The following is a 20,248-nucleotide window of genomic DNA, read 5'->3' on the forward strand; positions in this document are numbered from 1 at the left end:
GGGTACACAGGACCTCAAGTTCAAATCTTCCTTTCAAGATCTTCCTGGATACTAGTCATTATTCCCCCATGATTGCACTGCGTGAAAAGTCATACCCCCAATCTCTTGCAGCCAATCTTGAGAAAGCTGTCGGATCGGACCGTCACCGCTATATGTATCGTGAAAATGCTGAAGATCTTCGAAGCAGTCTCGCAACACTGTGTCAACGCCCAGAGGGACGGAGGTGGCTGTGGTCATGGGCGGTAATGTGGCACCGCTACCGGAGGATAACGGAGCATTTAGATCTGGTTGCGGTGCTAGCATCGAGTTACGAGGCATCCCGGAGTCATTTATCGACGTCGAAGATGTGGTTAACTGTGTAAAGTAGGCGATAACATCAGCAAGCACCGCATCGCTGAGCCGATCAAAAACCTGGTGACAATAGCGTGGTGTAGCCCATCGCTCGGACACAGCCACAAGCACTATTGAACAGGAACGACAGGTATTGACCACTTCAATAATAGCCGGATCAGTAGAAAGAGTGCTTCTTTCCAAAGGTGCGCGCGTATTCACCTGGCGAGCCCGATAGTGTCGACCCACGGCATAGATGTAGGACAGCCCGGCCATGAAGACAGCGTGGAGAGTGATCCACGTGTAATTTATGCGCTGGGAAGTGTGGAGTAGGGCATATCGTGCAATCGCCTCTCGGGATGCGTCAAAGATAGATTGGAGAGTGGCTAGCGAACGTGCTGATATCGAGGGCAAGACAGGTGACGGTCGATTTAGCATTAACAGCGCATTATAGTATAACAATTCGTACCATTCCGGGGACAGAAAACAGGAGCGCCGGGTATTCTCGCGGCTTTCGGGGTGCAAGCGTAGATTTTCGCTCTCATTTCGCCACTGCTCGAGCTCTTCTATTAACGCCACCCGGGCCGTTGCCGCGGAGGCTTCATCGCGTGCATCAGCACGGTTGCTGTGCAGCGAGGTCATCACCTTGCCACTTAATATCCTATATCGCGTGATGTGATTGAATATTGCCGTTGGAAATGGTAAATCTTTGTTCCACAGATTCGAATCGCTCGACTCAATGATAGGCTCGGGAAGAGCAGTATCAACATCTTCAAGATGAATAGCCAAGGGCCGGCCTAGGGTGATGCTTACTATCCTACAGTATCTGTTAGGTATAGCCCTGGTTTCAATCCCAAATACTGAACGAACTTACCGATCCATATTAACGACACACCAGAAGCATCGTCGGCGAGTTTCACTCGCAGCCAGGAGATCTTCATTGTCCGGGAGGCCACTCGGTTTGTAATACGTTTCATTACGATGCAGGCCCTGTTCGGAACACATGCGGGCAGCGAATCCAACCATATGCCAGAGACTAGCTGACGTCTCTTGGGTTGAACTGGTCATGCGATATTGGCATAGCAGGAGCAGGGCCTGCAAAGCGTGAATATCGGCGCGCTGCAGGACTTCATTCACACGCGTCATCGCTTGTGCTTGAAACTTCTCGCTTTCGGGCAATGATTGCCAATCACACTTGTGTGCACTTGTCATCGCAATTGCAAGCACCATGTAGAACTGAAATGCGACCACGGCATCGGCTTCTAACACTATGCCGTCGGTATAGATGCGATCAAGGTTTGCCATCACGGAGAGATGATTTAGAAATGGGTAGCAGAGATGGTGGTGATTGAAGTATGCCTGGTGTAATTGTCGGGCGACCTTCTCAGGGGGTAATGATTCTGACGATATACGTAGTGACCGGGTTGTTGGAGTAACTGGCCGCGGGGATGCTCGATTTGTGGAATGCTCATGGCGGCTAGATGAATTCAACGATGCCACCCCCTGGACGAGATGCGCAAACAATATGTCGCTAGCGATATTGGAATAGCTGCGCTCGCCTCCCGCATGTCGCGAAAGGAACGATACTTCGTCGGCGACCTCATTACGGTCAAAGGGGAAGTTTGGACTGAGGACTGATGGCGGAGGATTCTCACGGCGCTCCTGGTGAATGCTGTTGTGCGGCAAAGATTGGTATGTCGCGAGTTGAGAAGAAAGGGCACGATTCCGCGCTTCAGCCTGCCGCAGTCGCCGCTCAATACGTTCGACGGCCTCGCGGCGGACGGTCGGCTCCTGGGACCGATTGACATAGAGGCAGGCTGTGCGAGCTTTCTGGCACTGCCCACAGGTGGGGACCGCTTTGTCACACTTGCACTTGCGTCGGTAGCAGCGGTCACAAGCCTGCATGACGCGAATCGGGGACAATCTGCTCCTGTATCGTCTTTTCTCTTCGGTGCGCCGCGCGGTGGATTTGTGACTTGGGGGGAAATGGGGAGAACCATGAAACCCCGCTGTTCGGAGGGCGGCGCCGATAGCCGACAAGGCTTTGTGTATTGTGTCCGGCAAGACAATTGCCGAGTGGTATGCGTGCTCTAGTTTTCCCAGAGCTACATAAAATGAGCCGAGGAGAACAATACCTGAGTTCGCGGTAAATTTATTCCTAGTACTGGCCCACTGCAATGAAATATTCCGGATGTTTTGTGGCGGCAGCTGGCCTACTCTCCGCCCGTTCTTGCTGGGCGGCCAGTTGTTCAAGGCATCTTGAACCAGTTCTACCAGGAACTAGCATAACCAGTGCGGAAGATGCAGTGCTAATCCGGTCATCGCACAATATTTCCTATTGTCGAGTCACCGGCTCCGTGGCCTATGGTTATCACAACCACTCCGTCGAATTTGAACTGTGGCTGCCATCGCGCGACTCGTACAATGGACGTTTTATGGTCGTTGGTAAGGATTTCTTCTTTCCCATGTTCTATAAGGCGGCTATTGAACATGAACAATGTAGGGAATGGGGGGTTTGCCGGCGTGATTGACACGGATCAGATGGCGTTGCAATTGGAACAAGGATTTGCAGTAGCGGGGTAGGTATGTCCACGTTTTTTACTGCCAAGGAGAGCTTGCCTAATCTCCGATCGATATAGCGGTGACTCCGGCCATCGACTGGCAGGTAATGGGGCTGGGGGCTCGGGGTCTTATATCCCGTTCCTCAACGACGTGGAGGAAACAAAGGCATGGATCCATGAATCCATTGCAATCTTCACGGAACCAACCCGCAAAATCACTACTTCATTTTACAAACGGCCTCCCCGTCACAGTTATTATCATGGATGCTCGACTGGAGGCGCCCAGGGCTTTGCACTGGCTCAGTTCCATCCTCACCTCTTTGACGGCATCTATGCTGGGTCTCCAGGGAACTGGTACTCTCATCTCATGCTTTCTTTCCTATGGAATGGGCGCCATGCAAAGGTAAGCAGTGGTTTAGTTTAGTTCTTGGCCAACAAACTAACCAGATCAGGCGGATGGTTTCATTGATCAAGCTGCTCTCAACGCTACCACAGAAGCAATACTCGATGCCTGTGATGAGCTCGACGGGGTGAAGGATGGCCTCATTGGGAACCCACTTGGTTGCAATTTTGACATCGATTCACTGGCCTGTTTACGTGAAGTCAGTACCTCTTTGACAAACCGAACCTGCTTAAATCCCGTGCAATTGGAGTCACTGAAGGCCATCTACGCTGGGCCAATGGACACGACGACTAACACAACCATCTACCCGGGCTTCAGTCTGGGGTCTGAAAGAGAGTTGCTAGCGCAAGAAACTTCGCTATATGAGGCATTTGCCGCGCCAGTTCTACAAAATTTGGTATTTCACAACGTTTCCTACGATATCGACACATTCAGCTTTGGGCTCGATGTTGCAAAGGTTGACGAGGTGGCCGGCCCGCTCATTGACGAGATCGGAGTCGATCTCAGCGCGTTCCGACGCCATGGTGGTAAGATGATTGTGACGCAAGGTAAGCACATATCCTATGAGTATGAGTATGTTTTGGAGCACAACAGCTAATGAGGATTCAGGCTGGGCTGATTCCCTCAATGCGGCAACGTGGCCCATCCAGCACCTTGAACAGCTACAGCATTCCAGTACTGATACCTTGGTCTCCAGCTTTTATAATTTATACATGGTTCCTGGTATGTCTACGCTGACAGCAGAAACTCATTGTTCTACATGATTGAAGCTGACTATATCAGGTGGTGGTCATTGTGGTGCGGCAAATTCATATCCTCATGTGCCGGCTACATACCATGTTGAAGAGGCACTCGTCGCATGGGTAGAGGGAAATACGTTTCCTAACTACATTCTATCGTCGAATCCTCCTGATGGCTCCTCGCGGACGCGCAAACTCTGCCCTTGGCCGAAGACGGCGAAGCTTCGGTATCAAGCAAATCCCAATGTAGCTGAAAGCTATGAATGCGTCCATGACTGAGGCTGTGCATCATAGCACTAATTGGCAACATAGTTTGTTAGGACAAGTCATGTATGTAGTGTCGGGATGCTGCCTTTGTTCTTTACAGGAAGGACGGTCTGCCAGGGATTTTTTTGTATTATGGCAACATGAGGACTCGTACAAGGTTCCCTAGTATATGTTTAATCACGTAATATTGTTCTATAGTTACAGCGTGAAGAAGGTGCCGCGCGTCAATTGAGGATGCGTAAATCAAAATAATTTTTATCGCCGACTGCCCAAGGCATTCATCCTGTATCTGAAATCTAGTGTTATTCGGAAATGGTCTGATTATCGCACCCAGCTAAGTTCAGGTTGTGACCCAATAAAAAGAGGGCCGTTGTTCAAAGATCTCGAGGCCCTAAGATGGTCTTGAGCAAATTCGGGTGTCATGTGTTCGAGGAATCAGGTAGAATAATTTTTAACCCACTTTTTAGGTGCATTTTGCGTGATGTTTGCTCCCCGGGCGCTCCATTGTGGTTAAGGGCAATTCGTTGAAGTTGCAGTCGATGGTCGTCCGTAACTAGCTAGGGGAAACAGACTGAGCTTATCAACCTACCATGAACTCCGTGACAAGCGCGGCTAACGCTTTAATGAGGGATGCATCCAGTCCCATATCTGCTTAATGGCTGAAGCTTCCCGATCCTCCTCGTCCTTCTTCCGGAGCCCTCTTCAACGGTTAAGCTTCGTGAATGGGCATATGCATACACGCGACCATCTGATGATGTATTATAGCAGGCCGTTTATATCATTAGTTGATTCATGAATACAGCGGAAATATAGGAGAACCCAACCCAAGGATGCAGCATCGCTTAAGGCTCTATTTGTTTTGCTTTTCATGTTTTGGGTTGACTTTTCCGCCTCTCTCTGGGTTTCCAACACTTCAGCTGCTCGGCAAACTGGCTTCGGCAGTGACGTGTCGGATCAACGCGGTCGAGCGAATATAGGTCGCAATTGAGCTAGGAGGAAGCAATGATAAAATGTCTACTCCAAGGAGATGGACTTGATGCATATATTTATATGACATGTATTCTACGTGAACTGAGGACTAAACCACATTCAAGCCCCATTGTATGTCGTCAATTTTACTGATTGTTCCCACGTGCTTTTGGCTTTAAGAGCAGGGAAAACCCAAAATTCAAGCTGTTCCGGATCTGTTTCCGGGAGAAATACTATTCATCGCCTTAATACCTATCCTTAATGCCTACTATTAAACCACTATTGCAGGTAGGTAGCCAGCGCCCGAATGTGGGCGTCAAAGCAGCAAGGTAACAGATGCTGGGGTGGTTGAGGACTGACATATACTGACTGTTGTATGAATTTTTATTTTCTTTTAAGTATCATCATCGTCTCTTTTCTTGATTTCGCGTGGTCCTAATAAGACCAGGGAAGGTCAGTGTCAAGCTTTTGCCTCCCACGCAATGAGTATGGAACCGAATGATGGGCAGGGACCTACAATGATTTTATATTCCGCCTAAAGTCTAAAATATTCATTAATAGCCTAGAATTTGCCATTGACTATCGTCATGCAATTGTTTAGAATTAGGCGAAGCCCGACATCCTTTCTATCATCTTTGATAGAACAAGTCAGCCATGAATCACGATCGTGTGGGTTACATGGTGTTTGTCTAATTTCTAAACAATTACATGACTTACACAAAATCATGTATCACGCCTACACCGTGAGCAGGATAAGACCTTGGGAAATGGAGCTCGTCTTTCATGATGATTAAGAGTGGATATACTGTTATGTCCTCCTGTAGAGCACATCAGTCTGTTAATGATTCTATTAATATCATATCTTAATTTCATCACAAGCCAGGAAGTATAATGTACTATAGATATATCACTATAGTCGTTTGGGACAAACTGCTCAAGTTTCATCATTCACCTTAGTCGATCATCCGTCATCTTACGCCACCTTCTTTGTGCGGTCGTATAATATCGATTGTTAGCAAATGATTGTATTTCGTACCTCTTGGACATTTTTCAGCAGAATAGCCCAGAAAGATAGCCTAACTTCTCAGGACAACATCATATATACACCAACTAAGTATTTAGATAGGTGTTTCTTGAAGAAGATTTCCAAAGAAGGGTCATTGATTTGCTAGGCATAACTAAGACCTTTATTACCATTCCTTAATCACACTTCAGACGGCTTGACTTAAATTCCCAGTGTCTTATCTTTGTTGATTTAGTAATTATTTCTAAAAAGAGTAGCAGACTATACTAATATATTTTTGTCGAAGATAATGATAAACTGACTACTAATAAGTATACTTTTCATTGTGTGAGATTTGTGCTTATTCTACATCTGATAATGTAAAGTCTTCCTCTTTTCTGTTGGGTTTAGCGCCTTGCTACTCGGACCTTCAGCCCTCCTTCAACCCCCTACGCTGCACTGCCTGAATCGTCCCAGCCAGACAAACGACTTTTGAATACCATACGCCGAAAATTTTGATGGCATCACCCAGCTGCCGCGTTCAGGCGATAATACCCACCTTACTCACCGTAGGAAGACTACTTCGAAACATTCCTGAATCTTAAGGGACGTCATATAACTCCCTGTTCCTCGGCGTATTCAATACCTTATCTCGCCAGCGCTGGTCTGTTGATCTAATCAATCAACGTTTGAAAATTGGGATCAACAGGTGATCTTCATTAGTCTATCCCGGAAATACTTATCTCGGCAGCGCTGGTCTATTGATCTAATCAATCAACGTTTGAAAATTGGGATCAACAGGTAGTCTTCGTTAGTCTATCCCAGAAATAGTGAAACTGAAGAAGAACGTTGGCGAGACTCTCCGTGTGATCAGTATTGTCCCACTGCTCAGCCGCTCCGAGAAAAGTTTACAGGAGGAACACGCGGGAAATCGCTGGAACGTTTCCACTCACAGGTCTCACCGTTGCTGAATAATCTAATCGTCCGTGAGTAAGATTTCTGTAATCACGGCCAGACTCCGGACAATCTACGAATGAAAGCCCTGATCGGCATGCCGAGAGTCCATCCGAAGGAAGAAGTGGACCCTTTCCCGGTGAATCCGCGGGTGTGGAAACTTCTCCCGTTTTAGTAGAGTCTCATGTCGATACGGCTCCGTAGGGACTCTAGATGCAGAATTCTGGCAATATCATATGGAGAAGGGCGGTGCTACATACAATTTACCGACAAATGTCGCCACATGGTGTCATACGCACGAAGACAGCAGCGACAGCAGGGGAATGCAGGCAGCGGGTGACCCGTCCATCCAGTTGGACCCTCGAGGTAATTTAAACTTAGGGTGCGTTTCCAACCATTACTGTGGGACAGGGATCCCTTTTTAAATGAGGGATCCGCTGACAAATGATTACGCAACTGATCCCTGCGCTGTCGAGGGTATGGAGGGACCGTGAAACATATATGAAGGCGCACTACCACGCAGTTCTATCGGATTTTTAGGGGTCATTTCATCACCTGTACAAACCATGTTGGGAAAATTCTCATTCCTCAGCGCCCTGTCCCTTGCAGTGGCTGCACCTTTGTCCAATTCCACGTCTCCAAAGTATGACTATATCGTCATAGGAGGTGGTACCAGTGGTTTGGCTGTCGCAAATCGTCTATCGGAGGATCCCAGCGTGAATGTGCTCATTCTTGAGGCCGGTGGCTCGGTCCAGAACAATCCCAATGTCACAACCGTGGATGGTTACGGGCTTGCATTTGGTACAGACATTGACTGGCAATACCAGTCCGTCAATCAGCCATATGGAGGTAACCTCAGTCAGGTGCTTCGTGCCGGGAAGGCCCTTGGTGGGACTAGCACTATAAATGGTTTGTATAACAGTCCGTAAGTTTCACCTGATGTAACTAACAAATTGTCTCTTATCCACAGGCATGGCTTATACGCGCGCTGAGGATGTCCAAATTGACTCCTGGGAAACCATTGGGAACTCCGGATGGACGTGGAAGAATTTGTTCCCTTACTATCGCAAGAGCGAGAACTTCACCATCCCAACCAAATCTCAGGCCTCTCTTGGAGCGTCGTATCACCCTGGATCCCACGGCCAGGGCGGTCCCCTTGACGTTGCCTTCACTAACATCGAGTCCAACAACCTGACCACCTATCTCAACCGTACCTTCCAGGGCATGGGACTTCCATGGACTGAGGATGTTAATGGCGGAAAGATGCGCGGCTTCAACATGTTCCCCTCCACCGTGAATCTTGAGGAGTATGTTCGTGAAGATGCCGCTCGTGCATACTACTGGCCCTACCGGTCCCGGCCTAACTTGCACGTCCTGCTCAACACTTTTGCCAACCGGATTATATGGGAGAATGAAGCCCATGATGGCCACGTCACTGCCAGCGGTGTTGAAATCACATCCAGGAACGGTACCGTCAGAGTTATTGGCGTCCAGAAGGAAGTCATTGTCTCTGCGGGTGCCTTGAAGTCCCCGGCTATCCTTGAACTTTCCGGAATTGGCAACCCTAGCGTTCTTGAAAAGCTCAACATCCCCGTTAAAGTTGACCTTCCTACTGTCGGCGAGAACCTTCAGGACCAGGTGAACAGCCATATGGCTGCTTCGAGCAACATTTCCATCTCCGGAAGCAAGACAGTCTCCTACCCCGATGTCTATGATGTCTTCGGTCATGAAGCAGCGTCGGTCGCCGAACAGATTCGTGCCAATCTGAAGCAATACGCAGCCGACACAGCGAAGGCCAATGGAAACATTATGAAGGCTTCCGATCTTGAGCGTCTCTTCGAGGTCCAGTATGATCTTATTTTCAAGGGCAGGGTTCCAATCGCAGAAGTCCTGAGCTACCCGGGCGGCGCGAAGTCAGTGTCTGTGGAGTTCTGGGCCCTTCTTCCCTTCGCTCGTGGAAGTGTTCACATTGGTTCCTCAGACCCGCTCCAATTCCCTGTCATCAACCCCAATTATTTCATGCTCGACTGGGACGCGAAAAGCTACGTCGCCGTTGCAAAGTATATTCGCCGCGCGTTCGAGACCTACCCTCTCAGCAGCATCGTCAAGGAGTCCACCCCTGGCTATGGTGTCCTTCCTCGGAACGCTTCTGAGCAGAGCTGGAAAGAATGGGTCTTTGATCACAACTGTAAGTTTCCGAGGCATTTCCGGAATAGTATGCGGGTACAGAATCCTAACAAACGGCCTAGATCGTTCTAACTTCCATCCCGTTGGCACTGCTGCCATGATGCCTCGTAAAATTGGCGGCGTCGTGAACGAGCGCCTGAGTGTGTACGGCACTACGAATGTCAGAGTTGTAGATGCGTCGGTGCTTCCATTCCAAGTCTGCGGCCATTTAGTGAGCACCCTATACGCTGTGGCCGAACGGGCAGCGGATTTCATCAAGGAAGACGCTGCTCGTCGTTAGACAGATCTCAAAGGGGATGTTGTGTTACTATCGATGGGTGGGTACTTAGAAGGTACCTTTCGCTCCTAAATGAAAGAATCTAGTACAATTGAGTCCGCCTTGTTCACATTTCAAGAATCTATTATAGTCATGTAAAATAATAAACTTCATGCATTGTGCCATACAAATGCCTCATATACTATTTTGGGTTAACCACCAAACTGACCTGTTACTGCATGGTAAACTGTCTTCGGTCGAAGGTGTAGATAGACACTTGGTACTGTATACAGTTACTAATCTGATATTGCAGAATGAAATCCTTGGGCATAACGGACCTCTTTCTTATGTGCGTGCCTATCTGATGCTGATCTATAGACTATCGGACAGGCTCCCAAGCCGAAGCAACCATGCAATGGAATGTCAGTGTCACTGTTCCTGACCTGTGTAGTGATCGACAAAAATTCATTTAAAAAGGTCAAGCTACAGCCGAGAAGATATATTAATCCGAAGCCGCTGTCAGACAAGACTTTAGGCTAAGAGATTCTTCTATAGTTCAGATTGCGCCGATCTACATTCCCACCCGGGATCTCCTCCCCGTCGATATACGGCTAAATGGGACTTCAGAATACCATGTAGTACGATTTAACCGTCGTCGCCTATATAGTCCGCATGTCTTCGTCCTTTCCAACCATACGTATAGTGCCATTCAGAGCTCCATCTTAAGCGTCTGCAGTCTCGGCCATCTGAAAATGAAAGCTCCCTCGATCACAACCTTCATCTCTCTCCTAGCCTTTACGACCACAGCAGAGGCAATCTTCGACAATGTTACCGTATTTGCGCCGCCATCCAACTGGGCTTCCCACAGCACCTCGTACGGCCGCACCCTTCTACTAGACCACAACAAGACACACCCCGTTCTGCTATCGACCTGGTCGTTTTTCCCGCCAGATGGGACATACCTCCCCATATACCGGTCAAAAGACGGCGGTCAAACGTGGTCTAACTATTCAAAAGTCCACTTCTCCAACAACGGAGGCTATGTCGGTGGTTCTATCTGGCAACCATTTCTCTTTGAGCTCCCACGGCAGGTAGGCGAGTACCCTCGCGGGACCATCCTCGCCTCGGGCAACGCTATCCCGCACGATTTCTCATCAACAAACATTGAGGTCTATGCCAGTCTGGATAGAGGGTGAGCCACTCCAAATCATTCGAGAGAAAGACTTGCTCATGACATCGAAGGTTCTCCTGGAAATTCGTCTCCGTCGTCGCGACTGGCGGCCCACCAAACACGACCAACGGCGCAACCCCGGTGTGGGAGCCCTTCATATCCATGTACGAAGACAAGTTGACGGTCTACTACTCCGACCAACGGGATCCTCTCCACGGCCAGAAACTCGCCCATCAGTCGACGCGAGACCTCATCCACTGGGGCCCCGTCGTCAACGACGCAGCCTATGCGAACTACACCCTGCGTCCCGGCATGACGACGGTTGCTCGGATCGGAAACGGAAAATACCTCCTCTCGTATGAGTTGGCCAACGCCCCCGAAGTCCCGTATGCAGTCCACTACCGTATCGCCGACAACCCGCTCAAGTTCGACGAGGCCACGCCTTACCTTCTCAAGTCCAGAGATGGGACGATCCCGGCCGCATGCCCGTACACCGTCTGGACGCCTGTTGGTGGGCCGCACGGTACCATCGTCATGAGTGACGGCACCTACTCTGAAGTCTTTATCAACAGGGAAAACGGTAGCCCCCACGCCTGGATCAAGGTGCCTACCGGTAAGGGCGTGGCGTATACTAGAGCATTAACGGTCATGCCGGACCCGAGTGTGATATTGTTCTTCAACGGGGGTATGTTTGGTGAAAACAGTACTATCGTTACGGCAGGAGAGTGGATTGTTCCCAGGCATTCCGATCACTTTTAGGCTGTATGCTCCCTTCTCCACACAGCTCTCCCTTACAATCACAATGGAACCAAAATGGAGAATGGTTCTTCAAGGAATCTCTAAATAGGCTGAAGAAAGCCACATCTAGATGTTTTCAAGCATGCAGACGTTGGTAGCGTTGCTGTTACTCATGCAGCAGGGGAATTTACCCGCACGTTGTTAATAGCCACGATGACTCCGGCGGGGTAACAGGGATATAAAACAATTACCAAACAAAATCGCATCTTAAGGCTCCTTTAGTCCTTCCTTCTCGGCAATCAACCTGGGTCAACTGCCGTCTCAGGAATGCTGATCAAATCCATAACCTATAAAACTGGACTTGGCAACCAGGGCATCTTTTTCCACTCTAGGGAGCCTGGTATAAAGGTTATATATTGATGGTTCAACGCATGATCATTTTCTCTCATATCACACGCTACAACCATTACCACTACAAAATCAGAAACTCCTCAAACTCCCCTCCCTTAACCTCAGCAAGCAACGGAGTAGGATGTTCTTTCTGGGCTTCCCCGATGCCCTCGACGAAAACGTTTCCAACCATACGATAATGTACCACATCTTCGTCGGTATTGCGAAAGCCCGAGTCCCGCAAGGCAACAGGATTCATCATTTTGCCCGAAAGAATCAGTAGATCTCCTTCCTGAATGTGCCCAATGCCAATGCCGAACCCGCCCGTTGGACAATCCGTCAGCTGAAAGACCGTCCTTCCTGCGAGGGATGACAGATCTCGCAGGAGCTGTTTCACAAGTTTTGATGACTGGGTAGAGTCGGAAAAGTCTTCAGAAGAACTGGTGAGTTGTTCCAGCGCGTTGAGGATATCGTCGATTGCGAACGTCTGTTGCATCTCGCCATGCGCAAGAAAAGCCCAGATTAAGCGTTCCGCCATGTTCGCTTCGTCTACGCCATTGCCCCATTCGGAGGCCGGCTCTCTAACTGCATCCAGAATCCTCCGGGCAATTTCCACAGTCTCTTCCGGGAAGTTGAAAACGATTCGAGTCCTGCCCACCCTTCTGGCCCAGAACCGTAGCACGTACTTGCCCGGAAGCAAGGACAGGTTCGTCATATAATCTTTCTGCTCCCAGTCCTGGAGAGACTTGTCAATCTCCTTATATCTAAACCTGCTTCTAGACGTCGAATCCCGATAGTTCGGCACCCACGACGGGCTGGGGCTACCCAGGATATTCCCATGGGGCCCGTTATAGAAATGAAACATGTTGAACACGAAATCTACCCCCTCGTAGACCAAAATCCAGAGCGTGACTTGGAGCGCCACCTCGTCCGCGGTATATTCGTAATCGACGGGGTACTTCTTCTGGACGCCGTCAACCATCGAGTACAGCGCGTAGAAGCGGTCGAGGGGATTGTAGCATTGGCGCTGGGCGGTCAGATCGAGCACATCCGCAAAGGACGACAGACCTTTGCGGCTGGCTGCGATATCGTGCGCAAAGTCCTGCATAGGATTTGACTGCGCGAGGCGCGTCTGCACTTCCTTCAGGCGGCTCTGGAGCTTCCGGTGGTTTTCGATGTCGGCTGCATCGCCCGCGCGCGGAGCCACCTTGTCGAGGTTCTCTATGAACGGAGCCAGAACCCCCGGAAATTGTAGACCCAAATCGACTAGCGAGGGGAGGGTGAAGGGGATGTTGCCGACCATGCACACGGGGAGCTTCTCGGGTAGATAGTACTCCTGGAAGGTCCATATGCGTCCCCAGTACGGCGCCGAAACGATGTCCAGAAAGCCCTGGACAGCGTCTAGAATAGATCCAATCGTGTCGCGCCGGTTCTTCTGGCTCCACGGCCGCGTAATCTGCCGTACGTCCTGGAGGATTCCCGCCAGGCTGCTTTCTCTTCGCTTAATCATCGACATTGTCTGTTCCATGTTGGGATTTATTGGTCCGAGCCATGCAACGACAGAGGTCGCCTCCTTGTAGATACGGCCCATGAGAGGGAGCTGGGTGTTCTTTTCTTTGACGTTGTTTTGATCGATGCAGATGAAGTCAATCCAGATGAGGCGCTTCTTCCGGGAATATCGAAGGCATTTCAGCGCTGCCTCAAGGTTCGTTGTGACCTGAAATGGGATGTCGTCCACTAAGATTTCCACCTTTTCAACAACATTTCCCCACACATATGAGAGAGCCTCGAATTGGGGTGGGTTGTTCAGTGACACGGTTTGCAAAGTGCATCTCACTGGGTCCTTTCCAATTTTGTCGGGTAGGATAGTGAGAAGGCGAATTTCTGCATTCTCGGGATTGAGAGGAGAGTAGGAAAAGGAGTCCGAAGGATGATCCATTGGAGCAGACAGGCCTTCTAATATATGCAGGTCTAAGTACGATCCGGTGAGATGTGAAGATGTTTGAGATGGAGATGTAGACATGTTTAACATTGTTGGCTGTCCGAGCGCTTTGACCTTGTGGCTTAAAGGGCTGTGAAGCCCCATAGTCAGCTTATACCCAAAGGCTGGGCTGCAGAACCATACAAGTGCCGCCAGATGGTCTAGCGTGGATTTAGTGCTGAGGGCCACTCCCATACGTTCCCATATTATTCAGTTGCTAGCGTGGCAAGTATAAGTCGCATGAGCGCTTACATCTCAGCAAGACAAAGAAGTTTAAACCTTCGGTACACATAGTCTATAGTTATTCCAGAAAATAAAGACATGTTCTGTGCTAGATTGATCTTTACTTGGGGATAGAGAGCAAGAGCACCATGCAGAGATGCATTATGGAATTTGATCGCAAGACCAGGAACTACAGATGCAACTGTCCCAAACATGACAATCAACCATACGCCAAGACAGAAACCGCGCTTGCAAAAATGCTAGCAACCCATCACACCCTTGATGAATGATACCGAACGAAAATTGAGGATTTGGGGACTTTGTATCTGTGGTGTGCTTCTTCCGTCTTCGGTTTCCCATTACATTCGCTTCTTTCTGCTTCCATTTTCTCTACATAACTATGGCTTGTTAGGATGGGTGTGACAGAATGTCAGAATTCTGATATCGGAGACGCGTTTTTCTACTGGTTTCATCGAACGCACCGGACGTTGATGCCGCCGTCCATGGTACCATCCATGTTGGAGTGAAGTACGAAGCCTATGTATTTCCAATTCATTGAACTATATTCCTCCAGCCCAAATAAACAAGCACATACGACCATAGGGTGTGGAAAACAGGGCTTCCCGTCCGCTCAGCCGTACTTAAGCCACATATTGAACGCGCTAAATTCTTAAAAAGCCTTCCTCCCCTGAAAAAGCGACCTTACGATTTTAGTGTGGGTGCTGGTGATGTGGGTGAGGACTTTATTGCTCCTCACCACTCTGGAAGATGGCTCGTGAGTGGTGATGAGAGGTGGTGATGAGGGTTCGCGAGTGGTGAGGAAGGACACCTTTACCAAGCAAATCGCACGCTAGGCCACCGATCCGGCTGCTGTTAAATAGGCTGAGAGCCCTGTTGTTGAAAATGAAGTTTTTCGGTTCCTATCTCATTCAATCTTTACTAAATTGTCTACCGGCACCCGAGCTCGCAACTGCACGTGACGTCACATGACCATGTTTTCAGAAATTGACAAAGAGCGTCTGGAGAAAGTGGTCAGAGAGCGGCAGAGGCTTGCCGAGTCACGTGGATATACTTCTATTAAATTATATGACCGCTTGCCCGATTAGGAAGACAACGAGTTGGCGCAGCACTGCCACCTTTGGCAGAATATTCAGTAGCATTTCGATCGTTCGAATAGCTTCAAATTCCACCACTATCGAAAGGGATAAATAGTAGCTAGATAGTCATTCGTTTAGAAGAACCACACCTTCGTTGATTTTCAATTGGCCATATAAATTACTAGTGATCCATGAACGTTACTACCTTAGCAAATTTAACACCTGCCAAGCCTCCTTTCATAACCTGTAGTTCAACTTCCTTACAAGGGGAATTATCCCCACGCCTTACTAATATTGTAAGTCATACGGCCAGTAAGGTCTGAAGCCCGTCCTCGAGGAATACCTGGGTGTCTATGTCCCGGACGGATTTAAGCATGTGATTTGAACACATACGAGGTCGGAGGTGCTAGACAAGAGGGCGGGGATGTATGCCTGTGTATTGATGACCCGTCTGATAAGATCAGACGTATAAACGCTGGGACATCCGACCAGGTATGCCAGACTGTGTATCCCAAGGACGAGCGCAAGACTGCCTTCTTCTACTGAATGCCCTCAGTATGCTTAAACAGCCTCAGGCACACAGGGGCAGATCTAATCTACTCCGCCTAAGTATCCTTGCTCTTTCCAGCAATGTATGATTATAATGACAGTCTCGGTTAGCCCCTTAGCGAAAGTATGCTTGAGCATGAGCACAATTAACTTCTTCAAAGCAGACATTAATCGAATGCACGAATACGTATGGGCGTTACTGATGCTCGGCGCGCCTGTCTATGTGATATTGCTGCCTGCCAACAGACATTGGGCCGACTACACCGGCTGGTGATTCTGCCCTGAAATCGGAAGGGTATTGACGTATGACGCAAATCTCTCTGCTCCCGAGATCAGTCCCAGAAACTCTAGTACAAACCTCAGCAAAGAGCAGAATAACGCCTCGCAGAATAATGACTTGAAGGTTTCTCGTTTCCTAGGTTTCTCGTTTCCTTAAAGTAGGGATAATATTGCGGACGGAAGTGTATACTTTCCGTCGTTCCGTCCGCTGCCGCTCCAATCAGCCCAACACTTCAAGGTCGATTTTGTTAACCGTCATCACCAGATTTGCATCTCAAAAGCATTTTAATATAATATTCACTGAGCAATATCGAATGCCAACTATCCATATGACGTCTCATCCATATACCATTACGAACACTGCCGGTTCGGTTAGAATCCTAGAGCACATATTACCTGTACAAGCATCTATAGCGATATTCCCAGATAGCTGCGCTTTATTCCTTCCATTCGTAATAAGAAAATCGCAGTTCGTAGGGACTACAAATGCTAGAGACCCTCACCACTCACACAACTTCTGAGTTTGCCACATCGGCGAGGTCTGGGCTTGCCGTAGCAGCATTTTGTGCGAGAAACTGTAGTTTCCTGGTCTATCCAAGCTTTCGCTGCAGGGTTTTGGCGTCAAAAGTGTGCTGACTGTTCTTTTGGTCTCTGGACCCAGGTAATCAAACGATCCGCTTTCTGATCTTCCGACTTTGACCGTGCTGCGGCATACCGCACAAATCTACCTAAGGCTGTCGCTGATAACTGTATGAGCTTTAGCTGGATCGGGGAGATCGAACTCCTACATGAGCTTGACAAAATTGCTTTTGGAAACAGAGTTGGGTTTACTATTTACGGAGTTTATCAACGCAATTGCTGCCAGGGAGTCGCAGCAGATAGGTATACAGCAGAATAAAACATGTATGTAATGCATTTTCATGCGAGGACAAGCAATGATTATTTGTACCCTGGAGTTACCCTAGTCCGGCACGCCGTTGTTACATGCTTCTGTCCAGCTCGGTGCTACTGTTCCGTTACACTAGATCCTAGGTCCAATAAAGCCGCGTATCCCAGTATAAGCATTTTTGGAGGTTTCGGACGGATTTCCACTGTAGTGATCCGGAGAATCCGCACTGAAATCCCGGAGTCCGTTCATGTTCCATGGCCGAGTTGTTATGACTGCAAATTACAAGCATAAATCAAACTTAAGAAAGGTTTTTTTCCCCCAAGTCGTCCTTTCCATAAAAGAGCTGCTTGTTAACAAATATTCACATTCCCTGTACTAGATTCCATGATGCATATTCACTTCCAACCGTACCCTGGCTTAGCGGACGCCCTTGGACGGGCAGATCTCGGGGACCTGTCTGTTCTTATAACCGGTGGCGGACATGGTATCGGGTTTAACATAGCGACATCGTTCGCCGAGAAGGGTGTAAAGCACATTCTGCTCGTAGGACGTACGGAATCACGATTGGCGGAAGCAGCCAAAAAGCTCTCCTCTATCTCTATCAAGAGGACGTCCGTCAGCTACAAGGTCGCAGATCTTTCTTCAGAAGATGAGATCCACCGGATTTTTGAAACTCTCGATGTCTCGCCCGATATTCTCGTTAACAATGCTGGATACATGCCTACGCCCGAGCCGTTCCTCAACGCTGATATGTCGGAATTCTGGTCTGGCTTTACGATAAACGTGCTCGGTACTGCCCTCCTTACACAGGCATATCTGCATCATCGTCTGGAAAAATTGAAGGTTCCAATCAATGCGCTGCCCGCAGTAGTCGTGACTCTCAATACAGCTGGTGCATATGGATCCGCGGGGCATGTGCCGAATCTCTCGGCTTACGTGGCGAGCAAGGCCGCTCTTGCGCGGTGGTCGGAAGCTATGTCTGCTGATATTGACAGTCAGGTCGCTCGATTCATATCCGTTCACCCCGGTGCTGTCGCGACTGACATGCTTGCGAAGTCTCAGTTGGGCGGGGTCTACCCGTCTACAGAAGGCAAACTAGTTGGAGATTTCGTCGTCTGGGCTACTACCGAGGAGGCCAAGTTTCTTGCTGGGAGGTTTGTTTGGGCGAATTGGGATGTGCAGGAGCTGCTTTCTCTAAGAGATCATATTCTGTCGAAAGATCTCTTTGTGACGAGCTTGGCGGAATAGTAGGTCCTCGGTACAAGTCCCTGTCAATTGCCAAACTGAACTACTGTCTTTTAAATAATCCCTGAGGTGATAAACACGGGCGGTCTAGTGGGGAAGGGCAAGCTGGAATGCATCCGTTTTGATGCTTCTATCCTCGGATATGGCAAATTCCTGTCAAATTTTTCCTACTACAGTCTCTTATTCCACGTTATTCCTTGTTTGTCTGTCGCATGGGTGCTTTGTTTGCCAGATATTGTTAGTCTCTCAGTCATTGTCATCAGGATAATAGTATGACGAGGAGTACAGATACAATCAAGTTATATGATTATCTCCCATACATATCAATTGACAAATGATAATATCAGCCAAATTGATAAATACCATTCTCAGGTAAGTCATCCAACCAGGAGCTCACTCGGGACTCTAGAGCTAGGAAAGCTCCTCCTCGCTGGGATTTCGTACAGCGACAGCTATTACTAGGGAGATAAAACAAGGAGAATCAGAAATAGTAAATGCAATTTATTTCAGAGTATGTACTGACAGTAACTAAACTGGTAGATGGGGTGAGACTCCAGCTCTGTAGAACTGGATCCTAGATGCCTACGATACTCTTACTCAAAGACCAAAGTCGCTCAGCTGCAGTTTCGTCTACCGCAAAATCAGCAGCTGGATACAATTGGCAGTCATTCAGATACGATCCAGAGTAAGCTTTTTTATGTCAGTGTCTGATGAAAGAGCCAAGATGTGTACCAGCACATACCTTGTAAAGCTGGGTCTAAAGCAGCAACCATGGTGGTGGCACATCCTTGCTGGAGAGTTTTAGGCTCAAGATGTTCGGCATTTGGAACTTCCCAATATCAGTATCAGTTGACGTATTAGACGTTCTCTGTGCTTACACTTCAGATGGGCCTCGATTACTGCAGGATCAGGCCGCGGGCTGTCCATATGTCGTGCCAGGCTAGTGGCAATAACTGGATAATAGAAAAATGAGTCACTATGATAGCGACCATCTTGCGACGAAATTCAAAGGCTACTTACTTCCCGGATGCAGGGATAAAAATGTGACATCAGCACTGGGTATCTTGGATGCCAAAGATTTCATGCTGAGGATCATGGCCGTCTTGGATTGAGCATAAGCTTTCCAGGGATGGTATGTCGCACCATCCTAGTAGTAGTAGTAGGACAGTCAGTTAATCAAGAAAGCCTTATTTTCGTCCCAGTCTCATACCGAAAAGTTAAGGTCGTCGAAATGGACTTCACTGAATCTATGGGAAGCCGCAGAGACATTGACAACGCGCGCAGCTGAACCAGGCCTCCGGATCTGGTCAATCAGCAGCATCGTCAACAAAAAATGTCCAAGGTGATTTGCCCCAAACTGCAATTCTACAGGCGCTCCCTTCGGATCTTTCCAGTCCGACACTGGAGTGTAAGGACAGGCCATAATTCCAGCATTGTTAATGAGGACATCAATTCTCTTGATCTCTGGGTTGGAAAATATCTGGTCGACCGCAGCGTGGATGGAGGCCGAATTGCCGAGGTCAATAGGGACAAACCATGTCTTGATCGACGAGTTGATGGTTTGGATCTCTGAAATAACCGGCCGAACTCGAGCCTCGTGAGGACTCAGAAGAATGATTTGGGCCGGCTGGGCATTACGAGCAAGGGAGAGGGCAGTCTCTGCACCGAGCGAACCAGCGCTCGTACCGGTGATGGCAACTATTGATCTGTGGTTCAGCTTTGTTCTTGAGATGCTATCCATAGTATCCTAGAGTTAAGTTTCACTCACATGTACGGCCCTTGACCTGGCTAGCAAAGGCTTGAACCACTTCATCACCTGTGGTGTTCTTGTCGAAGTTAATGTGGGTGGCCATGATTGTTAGTCCTTCAACGAATACAGGCGAAGGCAAGATAACCAAATAGTATGTATCATTGATCAATCCAGCAGTGAGAGTTCATGATAGATATACCAAAAACCACACTGGCGGATTTTACCCGGAGATAAGGACGTATCACTGCACCCTTCGGACAAATTGAG

General features: G+C 48.6%; 7 protein-coding genes across 7 annotated transcripts; 4 read left to right on the forward strand and 3 right to left on the reverse strand.

The window, feature by feature from the left end:
• Positions 1-51: 51 nt before the first annotated feature.
• Positions 52-2,235, reverse strand: Aud_008875 (Zn(II)2Cys6 transcription factor; the record flags this gene model as incomplete). Its single annotated transcript, XM_043293740.1, has 2 exons — positions 52-1,147; positions 1,205-2,235. The coding sequence occupies 2 exons, from the start codon at positions 2,233-2,235 to the stop codon at positions 52-54; spliced, it is 2,127 nt and encodes a 708-aa protein (XP_043149675.1).
• A 585-nt stretch (positions 2,236-2,820) lies between these two features.
• On the forward strand, positions 2,821-4,313 carry Aud_008876 (uncharacterized protein; the record flags this gene model as incomplete). The annotated part of the gene is made up of 5 exons (XM_043293741.1): positions 2,821-2,909; positions 2,970-3,294; positions 3,344-3,842; positions 3,904-4,017; positions 4,078-4,313. 5 exons carry the CDS (start codon positions 2,821-2,823, stop codon positions 4,311-4,313), a joined length of 1,263 nt encoding a protein of 420 aa, XP_043149676.1.
• A 3,480-nt stretch (positions 4,314-7,793) lies between these two features.
• Aud_008877 (GMC family oxidoreductase) lies at positions 7,794-9,694 on the forward strand (the record flags this gene model as incomplete). Its single annotated transcript, XM_043293742.1, has 3 exons — positions 7,794-8,136; positions 8,198-9,415; positions 9,477-9,694. 3 exons carry the CDS (start codon positions 7,794-7,796, stop codon positions 9,692-9,694), a joined length of 1,779 nt encoding a protein of 592 aa, XP_043149677.1.
• A 728-nt stretch (positions 9,695-10,422) lies between these two features.
• On the forward strand, positions 10,423-11,600 carry Aud_008878 (BNR/Asp-box repeat domain protein; the record flags this gene model as incomplete). The annotated part of the gene is made up of 2 exons (XM_043293743.1): positions 10,423-10,862; positions 10,913-11,600. 2 exons carry the CDS (start codon positions 10,423-10,425, stop codon positions 11,598-11,600), a joined length of 1,128 nt encoding a protein of 375 aa, XP_043149678.1.
• A 451-nt stretch (positions 11,601-12,051) lies between these two features.
• Positions 12,052-13,908, reverse strand: Aud_008879 (HET domain-containing protein; the record flags this gene model as incomplete). The annotated part of the gene is made up of 1 exon (XM_043293744.1): positions 12,052-13,908. The coding sequence occupies one exon, from the start codon at positions 13,906-13,908 to the stop codon at positions 12,052-12,054; it is 1,857 nt and encodes a 618-aa protein (XP_043149679.1).
• Positions 13,909-17,370: 3,462 nt separating this feature from the next.
• On the forward strand, positions 17,371-18,234 carry Aud_008880 (SDR family NAD(P)-dependent oxidoreductase; the record flags this gene model as incomplete). Its single annotated transcript, XM_043293745.1, has 1 exon — positions 17,371-18,234. One exon carries the CDS (start codon positions 17,371-17,373, stop codon positions 18,232-18,234), a length of 864 nt encoding a protein of 287 aa, XP_043149680.1.
• Positions 18,235-18,805: 571 nt separating this feature from the next.
• On the reverse strand, positions 18,806-20,084 carry Aud_008881 (uncharacterized protein; the record flags this gene model as incomplete). Its single annotated transcript, XM_043293746.1, has 6 exons — positions 18,806-18,921; positions 18,974-19,060; positions 19,110-19,184; positions 19,252-19,378; positions 19,442-19,929; positions 20,000-20,084. 6 exons carry the CDS (start codon positions 20,082-20,084, stop codon positions 18,806-18,808), a joined length of 978 nt encoding a protein of 325 aa, XP_043149681.1.
• Positions 20,085-20,248: the final 164 nt, after the last annotated feature.

The sequence above is a fragment of the Aspergillus udagawae genome (assembly GCF_001078395.1).
Source record: "Aspergillus udagawae IFM 46973 DNA, scaffold_7, whole genome shotgun sequence".
Classification (NCBI taxonomy): domain Eukaryota; kingdom Fungi; phylum Ascomycota; class Eurotiomycetes; order Eurotiales; family Aspergillaceae; genus Aspergillus; species Aspergillus udagawae.